Genomic DNA, 11,458 nt, shown 5'->3' with positions numbered 1-11,458 from the left:
CCTTCATAGATTGATTTCAACATACTGCTAACCCCGTGTCTCCCGTGACAATAATATTAAACATAAATTAAACTGGAAATACAATTTATACCCTTTAAAAATGAGTTTCTGTAGAACACATTTATATGTGTGTAGATTCTAGACTACATCTATCTATCTATCTATCTATCTATCTATCTATCTATCTATCTATCTATCTATCTATCTATGTGCGCACGCGCGTGTTCCAAATAAAGAAGAATCAACCAGAATTTGACCCTGTGACGTAGTTAATTTAGAACCCTTTCAAGTACCCAGTTATTCAGATAACTCGATTAAAAGAGATCTTGTCAAATTCCCTAACCGAATTAGGCCTCTCCTTCGGTGGAATGAGGAGGAGAAAAGTGTTGTCTAACTAATTAGACAGGCGGGATTGTTTACTTGGAGATAACCTGCAGGTAAGAGGACGCTGTTGTCACAAAAGCTGCCAAAGCGACAGGCTGTACTCGTAAACGACATAAGATACACTTAGTGTTCCTTGTGACTCCACATTCTAATAGATAAATCATTGTAAAAGTGACGTCAGGTGAGCAGTCAACACTGGAGTGAGTGTATTTATACCGAATTCATCCGAGGATACGCTACAGAAAGGGGTGTAATTTTTGTTGGACACTTTCCCCAGAGAATTGCTTTGGTGACAAGTCATTATTAATTGAAATTTTGTGCGTTTGCCCTTGTTTTTGCCCATAATGTGGGAATATATTCTGTTTATGTCCACGTGCTCGTGGACACTTGGCTGTGAGAAGTCACATTGTCTCACATGTTCGATTTAAGTAGTTCCTATTTAACTTGGCAAGAAAAAAAAGCACATCACAAGATTTAGCGATGTTGTTTTGTTGTCAAGGTAATGAAATGAAAGCAAGCTTAAGGGTCTGGTCATGAAATGGGGACATACTGCTCATTGTTTCACTAGTTGTGTAACAATGATAGATATAATACTCAACAGTAGCTTACACTTATATTCGTAGTTGTAAAGTTCAGTAAAAACAACAACAGAGATTTTGAGGTTTGAAAGCTAAAATATTTTAGAACACTGTCACCACAAAACCTCAGTGTCACCTTAATTTGACCAGAATTTGAGCTGCATAGCTGGTTTTAATAAAAAGAAGAAATTAGTGTCACACTTAAACGGGTTTTAACCTTCACACATTTAAGGACATTAAGTGTTACACAATTAGAAAAGTCCCCTTGAATGCTGGCCTGTCTTCCTTCCTATCCTGTCTGCTGACCAACAATACGTGACCATGAGAATAAGACTGATTTGCTGTTCATTACAGCTGATGCCTGATTTTACCTGAGTCAGCTGATATTGGTTCAGTGGTTTCACTTTGGATCTGTGAGTTCTGTGTAAAGGCTGAGGTTTGTGCTCTTGTATGTGCAGCACAGAGGAAATCCAGCTGAGTTTTGGAGTTCAGAAGTGAAGATGGGACAGCAGTCTTCTGTCCCAGGAGATCTGGACCAAACACCCGAGGTGCTGTCTACTACCAGTGGTAGGGCTCTCTGTCTGTCTGGTTTTGTTGGAGCAATTTCAAAGTACTTATTCAAATATTTCAGTGTTGTAAGTTATTTTGGTGAACTGACCAAACTTTGCACTTTAACTTTATAATCTTTACTTGCTAGCTTTACTTAGCTTGAATTGAACCTTTGGCAACTAAGGGGCATTAATACATTTCAGGATCAAACAATTTTTATGGCAAACGCAGGGTATAGAAAAACCACTGGTATATTGCCAGGTATGATTTTTTTATTCAAAGTTTAATATCAAAACTTCTTTTTTCTTATTTGAAAGCTAAATATCAGAATTTCAGACTGTCCTTAAATGACCAGTAGGTCTCAATATAAGGCAAGGTATCGTTCCACAACAATAAGGAGAAAACCAACATCTAAAAATCCCATGTTCTCATCCTCGCTATGCACTTTTTAAAAAAAAACTTTTTTCCCCATTTGATTAGGCAGATGTATTTACATAGTTTAAAGAGAGCTGGGGAACCTCTCATGTCATATGGGTACATATTTTAGTGAATGCTCTTACATCATGTGTATGTTTGTAATATGTATATACTTAATGTTTCCACTAATAAGTCAGTGCCCCACCTCAGTTCGGAAGAAAATGAGTCAACATGCCACAGCCTGTTTGACCAACTACTATTAGTACTACTAATAGTAATGATAAACTTCATGGATCAACCCATTTCTTCAGATCTTCATGCTTCAATACTGAAGGGATGTGTTAAATTGAACATTTTAGTGTCACTGTTGTTCATACACAATTTCAGAATAATCTCAATTTTGGTGGTGGTTTTGGGGGGGGGGTGGATCTGAAACCCAGCACTAGTTTCAGATCTGCCCTCCTGTTCCGGTCTTTGTAGCGCTTTATATCCTCAAATAACAAATACAGCAATATTGTGCAGAAATGTAATATTTAATTTTGGAAAAACCCATGCCATGCAGACATCATCTTAGTGGGGAACAAATTCTTGATGGGGCAAAATGCCGGAGGCGTGTTTTTAACCTCATTATTTCTTTTCCAATATCATGGACCTCAGGCTCATTAAACATTTACCGGTATGTACATTTTGCATTCATATAGAAACATTTCTGCTTGTAACTCTTTATCTAGCATGGTCTGGAAGCAAATTCAGAAGCAAATAATTAAATAGTTGCACATACATTAAAGGAAAAAACATGCCACTGAATAAGGAGTAGGAACTCTTTATCTTGTTATCAACTCAAATTTGCCAAATTAACATAATGAGATGTAAGGTTTATGTCATAGCCCACCCCCGCCCCTCTTTTCCTGTGATAAACACAAAGCAAACATGAGGAAAGATAAACAAGGGTGACTTTCATCAAAAAGGAAGAGAAGCAGACAGATTGAAACAACTGAACACCATATTTTGGACACTATTCTCTTATGACTATGGCTGTTTCAGACGTAATTCAAGTGAGCCAAAAGGTTTTGAGCAAAAGGCTTCAGAAACTCTTTGTGTCCATCAGTGTGTTGACCCGAGACTCACACAGGAGACGACGGGTAACGACCTGGAGGGCAGGTTAGTGTTCTGTGCACTGATTCTTGAGGTTCAGGAGTGCATTTTTTTCATGGTATAAGCTGTTTTGTCTTTTGATTAAATCAGTCTAAATAGATGACAGCCAAGGATTTCCTCTCACCACAGGGAGATTCCCCCTTGACGTATTTTCCATTCATTATTGTAAACCACATTATTTACCATCACGTTGATGTATAGCATATAGTGTGTCGGTGGTCTATTTGGTAAAATTTCTTAATCACTTTTGGAAACAGCTACGACATAACACGCTGTAGTGTTTTTAATGAGGTTATGTTCAAGACCATCGTGTCTTTTCATGTTCCTGAACTACAAATCAAGTGTTGCTGTACCGGTATTTTGAGTAACAACTATGAGAGGACAGAATCCATTATTTTTTAAAAACCCTGCTATGTGTTAGCAAAGACCTTCCACAACGACTTCTGTACCACCAACCATTGTAATAGCAAATTCCATCACTTAGAGCACAACATGCCCATGTTGTGATTGGCACACAGCACGTGGATCTGTTGCAAAAGTTTGATGCAACAAGGGCTGTATAAATGATGACACTAACAGTGTTTTAAATGTGGGGTGGCAGTACCTTTTTGTAACAAGCAACAGTAATGTAACATCATCGTTAGCAGAAAGTTAGGTGTAACTGTAACCATAAACACTGTAACAGAACTGTAAATGGCATACAACTGATACATACATTTAGTGGCATAATGAAGAATCGTTGTCCCCTGAACTTCTCATGGCACCATGTTTTGTAACTACGGATTTAGTTTAAGAACATATACTCTGACATAATGTCCCTTTATTTTTACTTAATTCTTGCAATCACACCATTACCGATTGCACATAGTTACATTCCATGAAACACTGTCATGCCACGACCTTAACCCTATAAAGCCTGACACATCAAAAAATAGCCAGAAAATTCTAATTTTTTGGAAATGAGATGTTTATTGAACCTTTTAACAAAATCCCAATTTTTTTAAAATTTTGTTTATGACATTTTTTTTGTATCAAATATGATACATTAGGCGATTTCGGCAACTTTTAGCTCACGACTATGTTAACTTTAGACACAAAAACAAAGTTTGCCCATAACATTTTGACAATATAGAACATGAACAACAACATTTTTCTCTTTGGTTTTTTTGCATAGCACTTTTTAGCACAAGAGGCACACTGCAGCCTCTTTTACGGGGTGGTGTTGGAGTTGGTTCTGGAGAGGACAGTGGTCTGCCACACTTGATTTTGGTTTAGAAAAAAGAGACGTCTCAGAATCTCGCCTATCAAATATGATACAAACTGCTTTAAAGGGTTAAATGCTGCTTAAATGTGTAAATGCTGTTCAGTGATACATAAATAAATGGAAAACACAGCTAACTGACAATAGGGATCAGAGAGGAAGTCATAGCTTTTATGTACATAAACTGCTCTGCTCTTTTCAGTCCAGCAGGGGTGCCTCCTGTCTCCCTTTGTAGTGTAAATCCTTGAACATAGGCCTCTTTGGTATTTAACCTTGGTAACTGATTACATGATATAGCCTTTGCGGCCGGCTAATTGATAACTAAGCCTTATGTCTCAATACACCTGCAGTAAATCATGTCTGCGCCATAGCTGAGGGACAGACGACCAGTCAGTCTAAAAGTCACAGGTAGAGACACAGACACAGGAGCAAGACGGGTGGTTAGATCGATCATGTCGGCCAACCTTTTCTGTATTTATCAGCGAGCAGAAAAGAAGCTGAATCATAAATGCACACAAACGTACAGACGCGGTGAGTTGAGATGATTTTATTCCACGTTTAGCAGCGCTTCAACTTTGTGACGGGGTCATATTTGGGGAGCAGCTCAGGTCTGGTAAAGAAGCTGCATTGATTGCTGAAACGTCACATGTTAGTCACAGCATAATCAATATTTGTCCTGATGAATAAGTCTCTCACAGTGCTGGGAACCAGACGGGAAGGATGATTAGTTTCATAGCTGGAAGACATTAGATGGGAGGTTGGTTTTTGTTTTTCTTTGAGCTTTGCGATCCCCTCAGGTTCCTCATGATGCCAACACTACTGTAGTTAACTGCAACTTTTTAGCAAAGCAACACATAATCTTAAAGAAATAACAAAAGCAGCTTTAGTTTGAAAACCTTCCTTCATTGTTGGAAATAGCTCTTGAAAACTAGCACACAGCTTCAAGGGCTTCTGACGTGTCTGGAGGAATTTAAAGGAAACGCTTGCTAAAAAGAACATAACCCTCAAACTATAACAAGTCTCAAGTCTCTCATTCTTTAAATCAATACAATTAAATTTCTCTTTATAAATGAATGTATTTTGATAATTATTTTATATGTATATGTATATGAACTTGTAGAGTTTAGAGAAAGCATTCTAAATAACTTGAGGTAAATATAATGTCAACTTTTTTGTAAGAAAATACCTTTTTAAGCACAGAGAGACAGGTAACCAGTATAACTAATGTACCATATTTGTTATATAATAAAAGAAATATACAGACATCTGATATGATCTGGTGCTCAATAAGACCAGATGTACGGTATCTAATTAAAAATGCTTTTTAAAGTATTGGCATGGAAGTATATTTGTTGGCAACATGTAAAGTAGATATTCAATGTATATTGTTTAATTGCATTGTACTCGTGAACATGTGCTGGAGTGTGTTCAGGTGTCAATCTTATCATAAATTATATAATAGCTATATGCAGCCAACTTGATTTTTATCCAAATGGTGTCTTCCAAATAAGGTTGACGAAATTCCTGTGCCTGTTCAGCACCTGCCATAAAGATGAGAACAAACAACTTCTGCACATTTCAATCTTGAGACAAATGAAGAGTAGCAAGAGGGTGGCAGATAAAAGTATGCAGATTTCCACAGCAGGAGGGAGGGGCAGAGGGAGAAAAGAGGAGTGGCGTGATCACTCAAGGAACATGGGGAGGTGTGTGAACCTGAGAGAGGTAGACAGGCAGAGATGAGATGCTACTCTTGTCTCTACCTGTGGAGATGAAGAGGGTGCAGGGGGAAGAGAACGCATGCAGAGACAAGATGGAGAGATGTAGTGTGAAGCGGCAATATGAGGGGTTTGTCTGCATTCCACTGGAAGAGATGGAGAGCTACTACAGATACAACCAGTGCTGTCAACAGCTGCAGCAGAGTGAGTTATTGTGTGTGTTTGGTGTGCGAGGTGTGGCGGAGTGTCTGACAGGTCATGTTGAGTCCGTTTTGGGATGGAAATCATGGCTGTTATGACCCCAAAACACTGAGCTGCTACCAGCTCTAAGGATCATTTATCATCTCCCACTTTATGTAGATATAATTTATAACTGTCAAATGAAATGTGTGCTGCGCTGGATAATCATAGTACTCAAAGCAAAAATATACTATGAAAACATTTATATGCTGTTCTTGCCTTTAACATTCAAGCTCAGGAGCCATTTGTAAGCTTCGGGTTTATGCATGAGGTTATCCGTAACGCTATATGTGACAGCAAAGTCTTTCTGTTAAATCTTGTCAGATGTGATCGTTAATATCCTGATTATGTAGATTAATGATCACATCTGGCAAGATTTAACAGCTGGAAAACCTGTTTTTTCATAGGTCACCCAAGTAAACGTGGGAAAAGAGTATGTGGCATACTGCTACATCCTTATTTACTAAAGGTGGTTTAGAAAAAAATGGCATAAGTAACTGTCTCTGTGTGTACAGTAGTGAAAGAAGGTGTGTGTGAGTGTGCGTGCGCGTGTGTGAGTTTTTCTATATGCGGTATAAACGTGTGCATGACAAAAGATTTGTAGTGTGCAGCCTCTGCTTGATGATTTTCAGGTTTCTCTGCCTGTCATTGATGCTTTAGGTGTATTGTGGACTGTTTCCAGCAGGGTTTGGTCTGTATTTGGAGATGAAAAGTGTATTTTTAGTGAGGGTTATTTTAGAGTCGCTCTCATGAAGACAGCTGTAGCTGCTTTTGAGCTGCTTTTCATTTCCTTGATTGCTGTTTCATCTTTGTTGTAATATCGACTCTTGAATTGGTTGTTGGCTCACTCACTCACCCAAACACAGACAACTGGTCTTTTCAAATCCGGTACTTAAAAAATATATAGTTTTGCATTACAGACTTTGATGATCATTATAAAACCAAATAATGATATATTTTTTTTACTTCCTGTGGCATTTCCCTGACTGATGGATGTATTGGTGAAAACTTCCTCTTTTGTGAGTTTTCACATGTTTTCCTGCAACTCTGTGACTTAACTCCTTTTGCTTTTAAATTCAAGCATCATTGCTAGTTTAGCAATTTAGTGCCAATTTGTACAAGAGGGAGGCTACAGTGGTTCATCTGTTGTTGTTTGTGCTTAGACATTGTGTAACACAGTCGCAATTCTTAAACGCAACACTGCTGTGAAGCTGTTATATCATGTCATTCAGTAATTAGCAAAGGAATGGTGAGGATAGCAATTATAGGAGCTTTTATTGAGTAGTTAGAGTAGCTAATCCTCAGAACATATTTATCTAGGGGCATGTCTCTGATTGCACTTAGATAAAGAGGAACTGTAAAGTGACATAGACCAGCTGACACTGGTGTTATTTAAATGTGGTATAAAGAAACAGAGGTTTTGGTTCCTTTATCATCTTCTGTGTTGCAGTCATGCTAGCAAGGGAGTTTTTAGGGAACTGGTTTGAAGAACTGCAATATATTGTAATTTGTAAGTGACATGTATCATTAGTCTTAACTTTCTCCCCTTCTTTAAACTACTGTAACTTCTTATTGCTGCCAGTTTAAAAGTAACTTATTACATGTTGCTTCTCCACATATTCAGGATAAAAAAACCTGAAATCTTACTGGATCTGATGGATCGTCATACAACATCTGGTTTGATAAAGTGTTAGCGGATATGTGAAAGCCAGCTGCTGTTTATATACCATCAACTCATAAAACAATATTGGAATTGCCACAAAGGTTGTATAAATAGTTTTTTTAAAGCCCCTTGGTGACGTTCTGAGTATTTTATCTCCTAAGCAATAAGCTGTCTTATAGATATTGATGACAAGCTTGTATAAATGTATTAAATTTAATGTGAGTTTTTTTTTGGACCCATGGGTCAATTATGTAAGCTCCCTAGTCACTTTGATCCTTGAGTGGAAGGAGGAAATATTGTTTGCTGACACCAGCAGGGGGGCATACCAAATATGTGATTTAGATGGAAGTTATTATAGCTGCAGTCTGCACTGCACAGGCAAGTCTCCTCTGCATCCCGCAGTCTGCTCCGCATCCTACAGATGCTCATTTGATCATTCTTATTGAATCACAGATGAGCCATAACAGAGCACCTGTCATAAAACAGTCTCATTCATTTCGGCATCGATCCATAGCACAACTGTAAAACACTTTCTGTCTGAAGACAACTTTATGTTGAAATAAAGTAGAAACGAGTGCCTTAAAGTTGATATTAAAGTCTTGATGTAATAAAATGCCCTAATACCTGGAAACTGTGCAGGTGTCAGGCTAGTTTTCAGGATTCATTTTTTCAAATTTAATATAAATTTGAATTAATTCATACAAGTCATATAATAGCATTGAAACCAATTCCTGACATCCAGAATTTGCTCATACAAAAAATATTTTTTTCATCATTACTCTTTATTGCTATCATTACTGCTTTTTGCGAATGGCCACTAGGTGGGATTTTTAAATGGAATTAAAAAAAAACAGGTTATTAAATTAATTGCTATTTGCCAAGAACTAGTTAAATTAAAATTATTAGGACCAATACTAAGGTGCTGTCTTATGTATCATCATTTAAATGCTATATTAAATAGTGAAGTTGAGTGGGGAAAACCAGCTGCTTAATAGAAACAATAAAAAAAAATCTAGTTATGCTTTCAGTCTAACTCTATAATGGCTGATCTGTAAAATGAGCCATAAGTGAGTGAAACCGGGTGCTTCGACATCTTAAAACAGATTAAACCCTCTACCTTTTTACCTGTTTAATGGCCAGAACACTTTATCTAAAACTGTCTTTGTCTCTCTCGTCCTGACACACACACACACAGACAGACACACACACAATTTTACACAAATCTCAGAGAGGTTTGTCTTTCATTTAGATTGAATTCTTCATCTTAACAGCCCATCTCTGTAATTTTCAAGATGTGTGTCTGATCTTTTTTTCTCTTTAAATAAACAGACCAGTCTTCATTTTGACACATAACAGGAAGTATTTAATTGATTTACTTGTATCAGCAAACTTTCATCTTTTCAAACTGAGGATTTTAGAAGTGTCTTCACAGATGTGCTGACGTGTACTAACACATTCAGGTGCTGCAGCCTCAGCTTGAGACGTGTCCCAAATGGAAATGTGACTAAAAAGTCATAAAAATCTATATTTTTATCACATAGATGCTACAATAACATTTTGGCTGCATTAATTGTCATCTAACAAAAATCCTCTTCACTTTATGATTTATTTAATTACTTTAAGTACTGAATATTAAGGAAATAGTTACACACCTTTATTTTTAAACCTTTATTGATAAACTCGTGCATACTTTTTTAAAGACTTTTTGAGTCCGTGCAATGTAAACTGATTACCATTGATGAAAAGATTATTTTCCTTTCAGAAAATTCAGCACAGTTATTCATCTTTATTATTTCCCAGTAATAATTACATTCAGACAAACATAACTGAATAACAGTGCAGGTAAATGATACATATGAATAATGATCAGCAATAATCATGTCAACCTTGTTCCACATCGTTTTAGTCCTGGTTTCCTTTCATCAGTGAAAACTGAAATGTGAAACTGGGGGTGGGGCATGTGAAGCCCCGCCTACTGGCTGGTACAGATGAGGAGGGGGAGGTGTGCGTGTGTGTGTGTGTGTGTGTGTGTGTGTGTGTCCTGGCTGCACAGTGACAGCTCAGTAAGCTGCTAAAATGCTCAGCTGTGGCAGAATGGACTGCCTCAACTTCCACCGCGATGTGCTTTGACAGAATATGTGGCTGTGCGTGAAAGTGTTTTAACAAAGTGTGCGTTTCCTTGTGTGCATATGTATCAGGAGGCATACATGCACCGCCAGCACAATGGCTCTAAATCGAGTGTCTCAACTCTGCCACGATATCACCAGACTGTGGCTGCAACTAAAGATGATGACAGGTAGAGTGTTTATGTGACTATACTGTGTGTGCTCAGTAGCTTAACTTTGTTTGCTGTGTGTAAATATGTTTTCTAGATTGTGAGCCATGAGAATTTTGCAGGTGTGTGTGTGTGTGTGTGTGTCTGTGTGTGTGTGGTGTGGTTCAGCTATCATAAAATGTCAAAATGTATATTTTATATGCATGGTAAAGTAGAACATTTGATGGATCTGTTACCTGAGATAAACAATGAGTAACTGGACGAGTAAATAAGGGATTCATATTTTACTTTACTTTACTACCATGATCCATAAGATTTGTAAATCTTAACATAGTTTTATTGTAGTCTTGGTTTAAATTTGTTCATGTGATCATTTGGGCAGTAACAGAGATATGATTTTTGTAGCCGACCAATAATAATACATTGAAAAAATGAATAATGAATGGAAGAACGCAGAAGGTTGAGTATCTTTGGATGTTGAATTTAGCCAATGAAGCATCATCTTTGGTTATAGGGTTTGTTTTTTATGGTCACACTGTGCTCTGAACAAATGTTCATCAAGCTATTTTGGAATTGCTGAGAAGCAATTGTCACTTTAAGAACTTTTTAGAAGTATTTAATCTCGAAATAAGGTGAAGGGTTTCAGTCAAATGAACTAAGCTAACATTAGCAGTGCAGCTTCGCCCACTGTCTGGTTACCCTCCTGTCGAAGCGTAATAGTATCCATATCTCAGGCCTAGAAACCCAACCTTGAACAGAAGCTTTTTAACATCGCGAATCCGACAGAATACAGACTCAAATTATTTCTTTCTTGTTTGCGTTGTTGGCTCTTCACGTAAAATCACACTGAAATGGTAATGATGGAGTTTTATAAAGGGGTGAAATCAACGCCTTCAGAAAAGCATCTGTTAAAATTTGTTAGAGAGGTTCTACACAGGTTTAAAAGCCCCATGAATTAGTTAAACAGTGTTTTTATGTGTTTGCTCCAAGCTTTATTCTTTAACGCTGAAGGCAGTATTTTCCATCAGATAGTTACATAATCTATCTTTAATGGAAAGTGTATTTTGTCCTGAGGTCAGGTCAGCTGTGCATTAAGATCTTGGCTTGTCCATTGTTGGTACAGTACAGGCTGCACACTGGCAGCATATTAATCAAGTTTTCCCCCATTAACACGGTGCATTTCCTCTTGTCAGTTGGAAGCAATGGTGGGAAAAACTCCTT

The 11,458-nt window shown here is 37.5% G+C and overlaps 1 protein-coding gene across 6 annotated transcripts in view; it reads left to right on the top strand.

The window, feature by feature from the left end:
- The first annotated feature begins 5,810 nt into the window (after nucleotides 1-5,810).
- The window catches only part of LOC101062538 (guanine nucleotide exchange factor DBS-like), a 34,331-nt gene continuing 28,683 nt past the window's right edge, over nucleotides 5,811-11,458 (top strand). For 3 of the 6 annotated variants that reach the window (XM_029840086.1, XM_029840085.1, XM_029840084.1), the window contains exon 1: nucleotides 5,813-6,263. In XM_029840086.1, coding sequence (XP_029695946.1) covers nucleotides 6,086-6,263 — 178 coding nt within the window. In that variant the 5' untranslated portion in view covers nucleotides 5,813-6,085. Of the gene's footprint in view, nucleotides 6,264-10,000; nucleotides 10,259-11,458 lie in introns of those variants that run through there. The other 3 variants (XR_003889234.1, XM_029840088.1, XM_029840087.1) reach the window with 3 other exon arrangements.

The sequence above is a fragment of the Takifugu rubripes genome, chromosome 8 (assembly GCF_901000725.2).
Source record: "Takifugu rubripes chromosome 8, fTakRub1.2, whole genome shotgun sequence".
Taxonomy (NCBI): Eukaryota; Metazoa; Chordata; class Actinopteri; order Tetraodontiformes; family Tetraodontidae; genus Takifugu; species Takifugu rubripes.
This window is presented reverse-complemented; position numbering and strand designations above follow the sequence as displayed.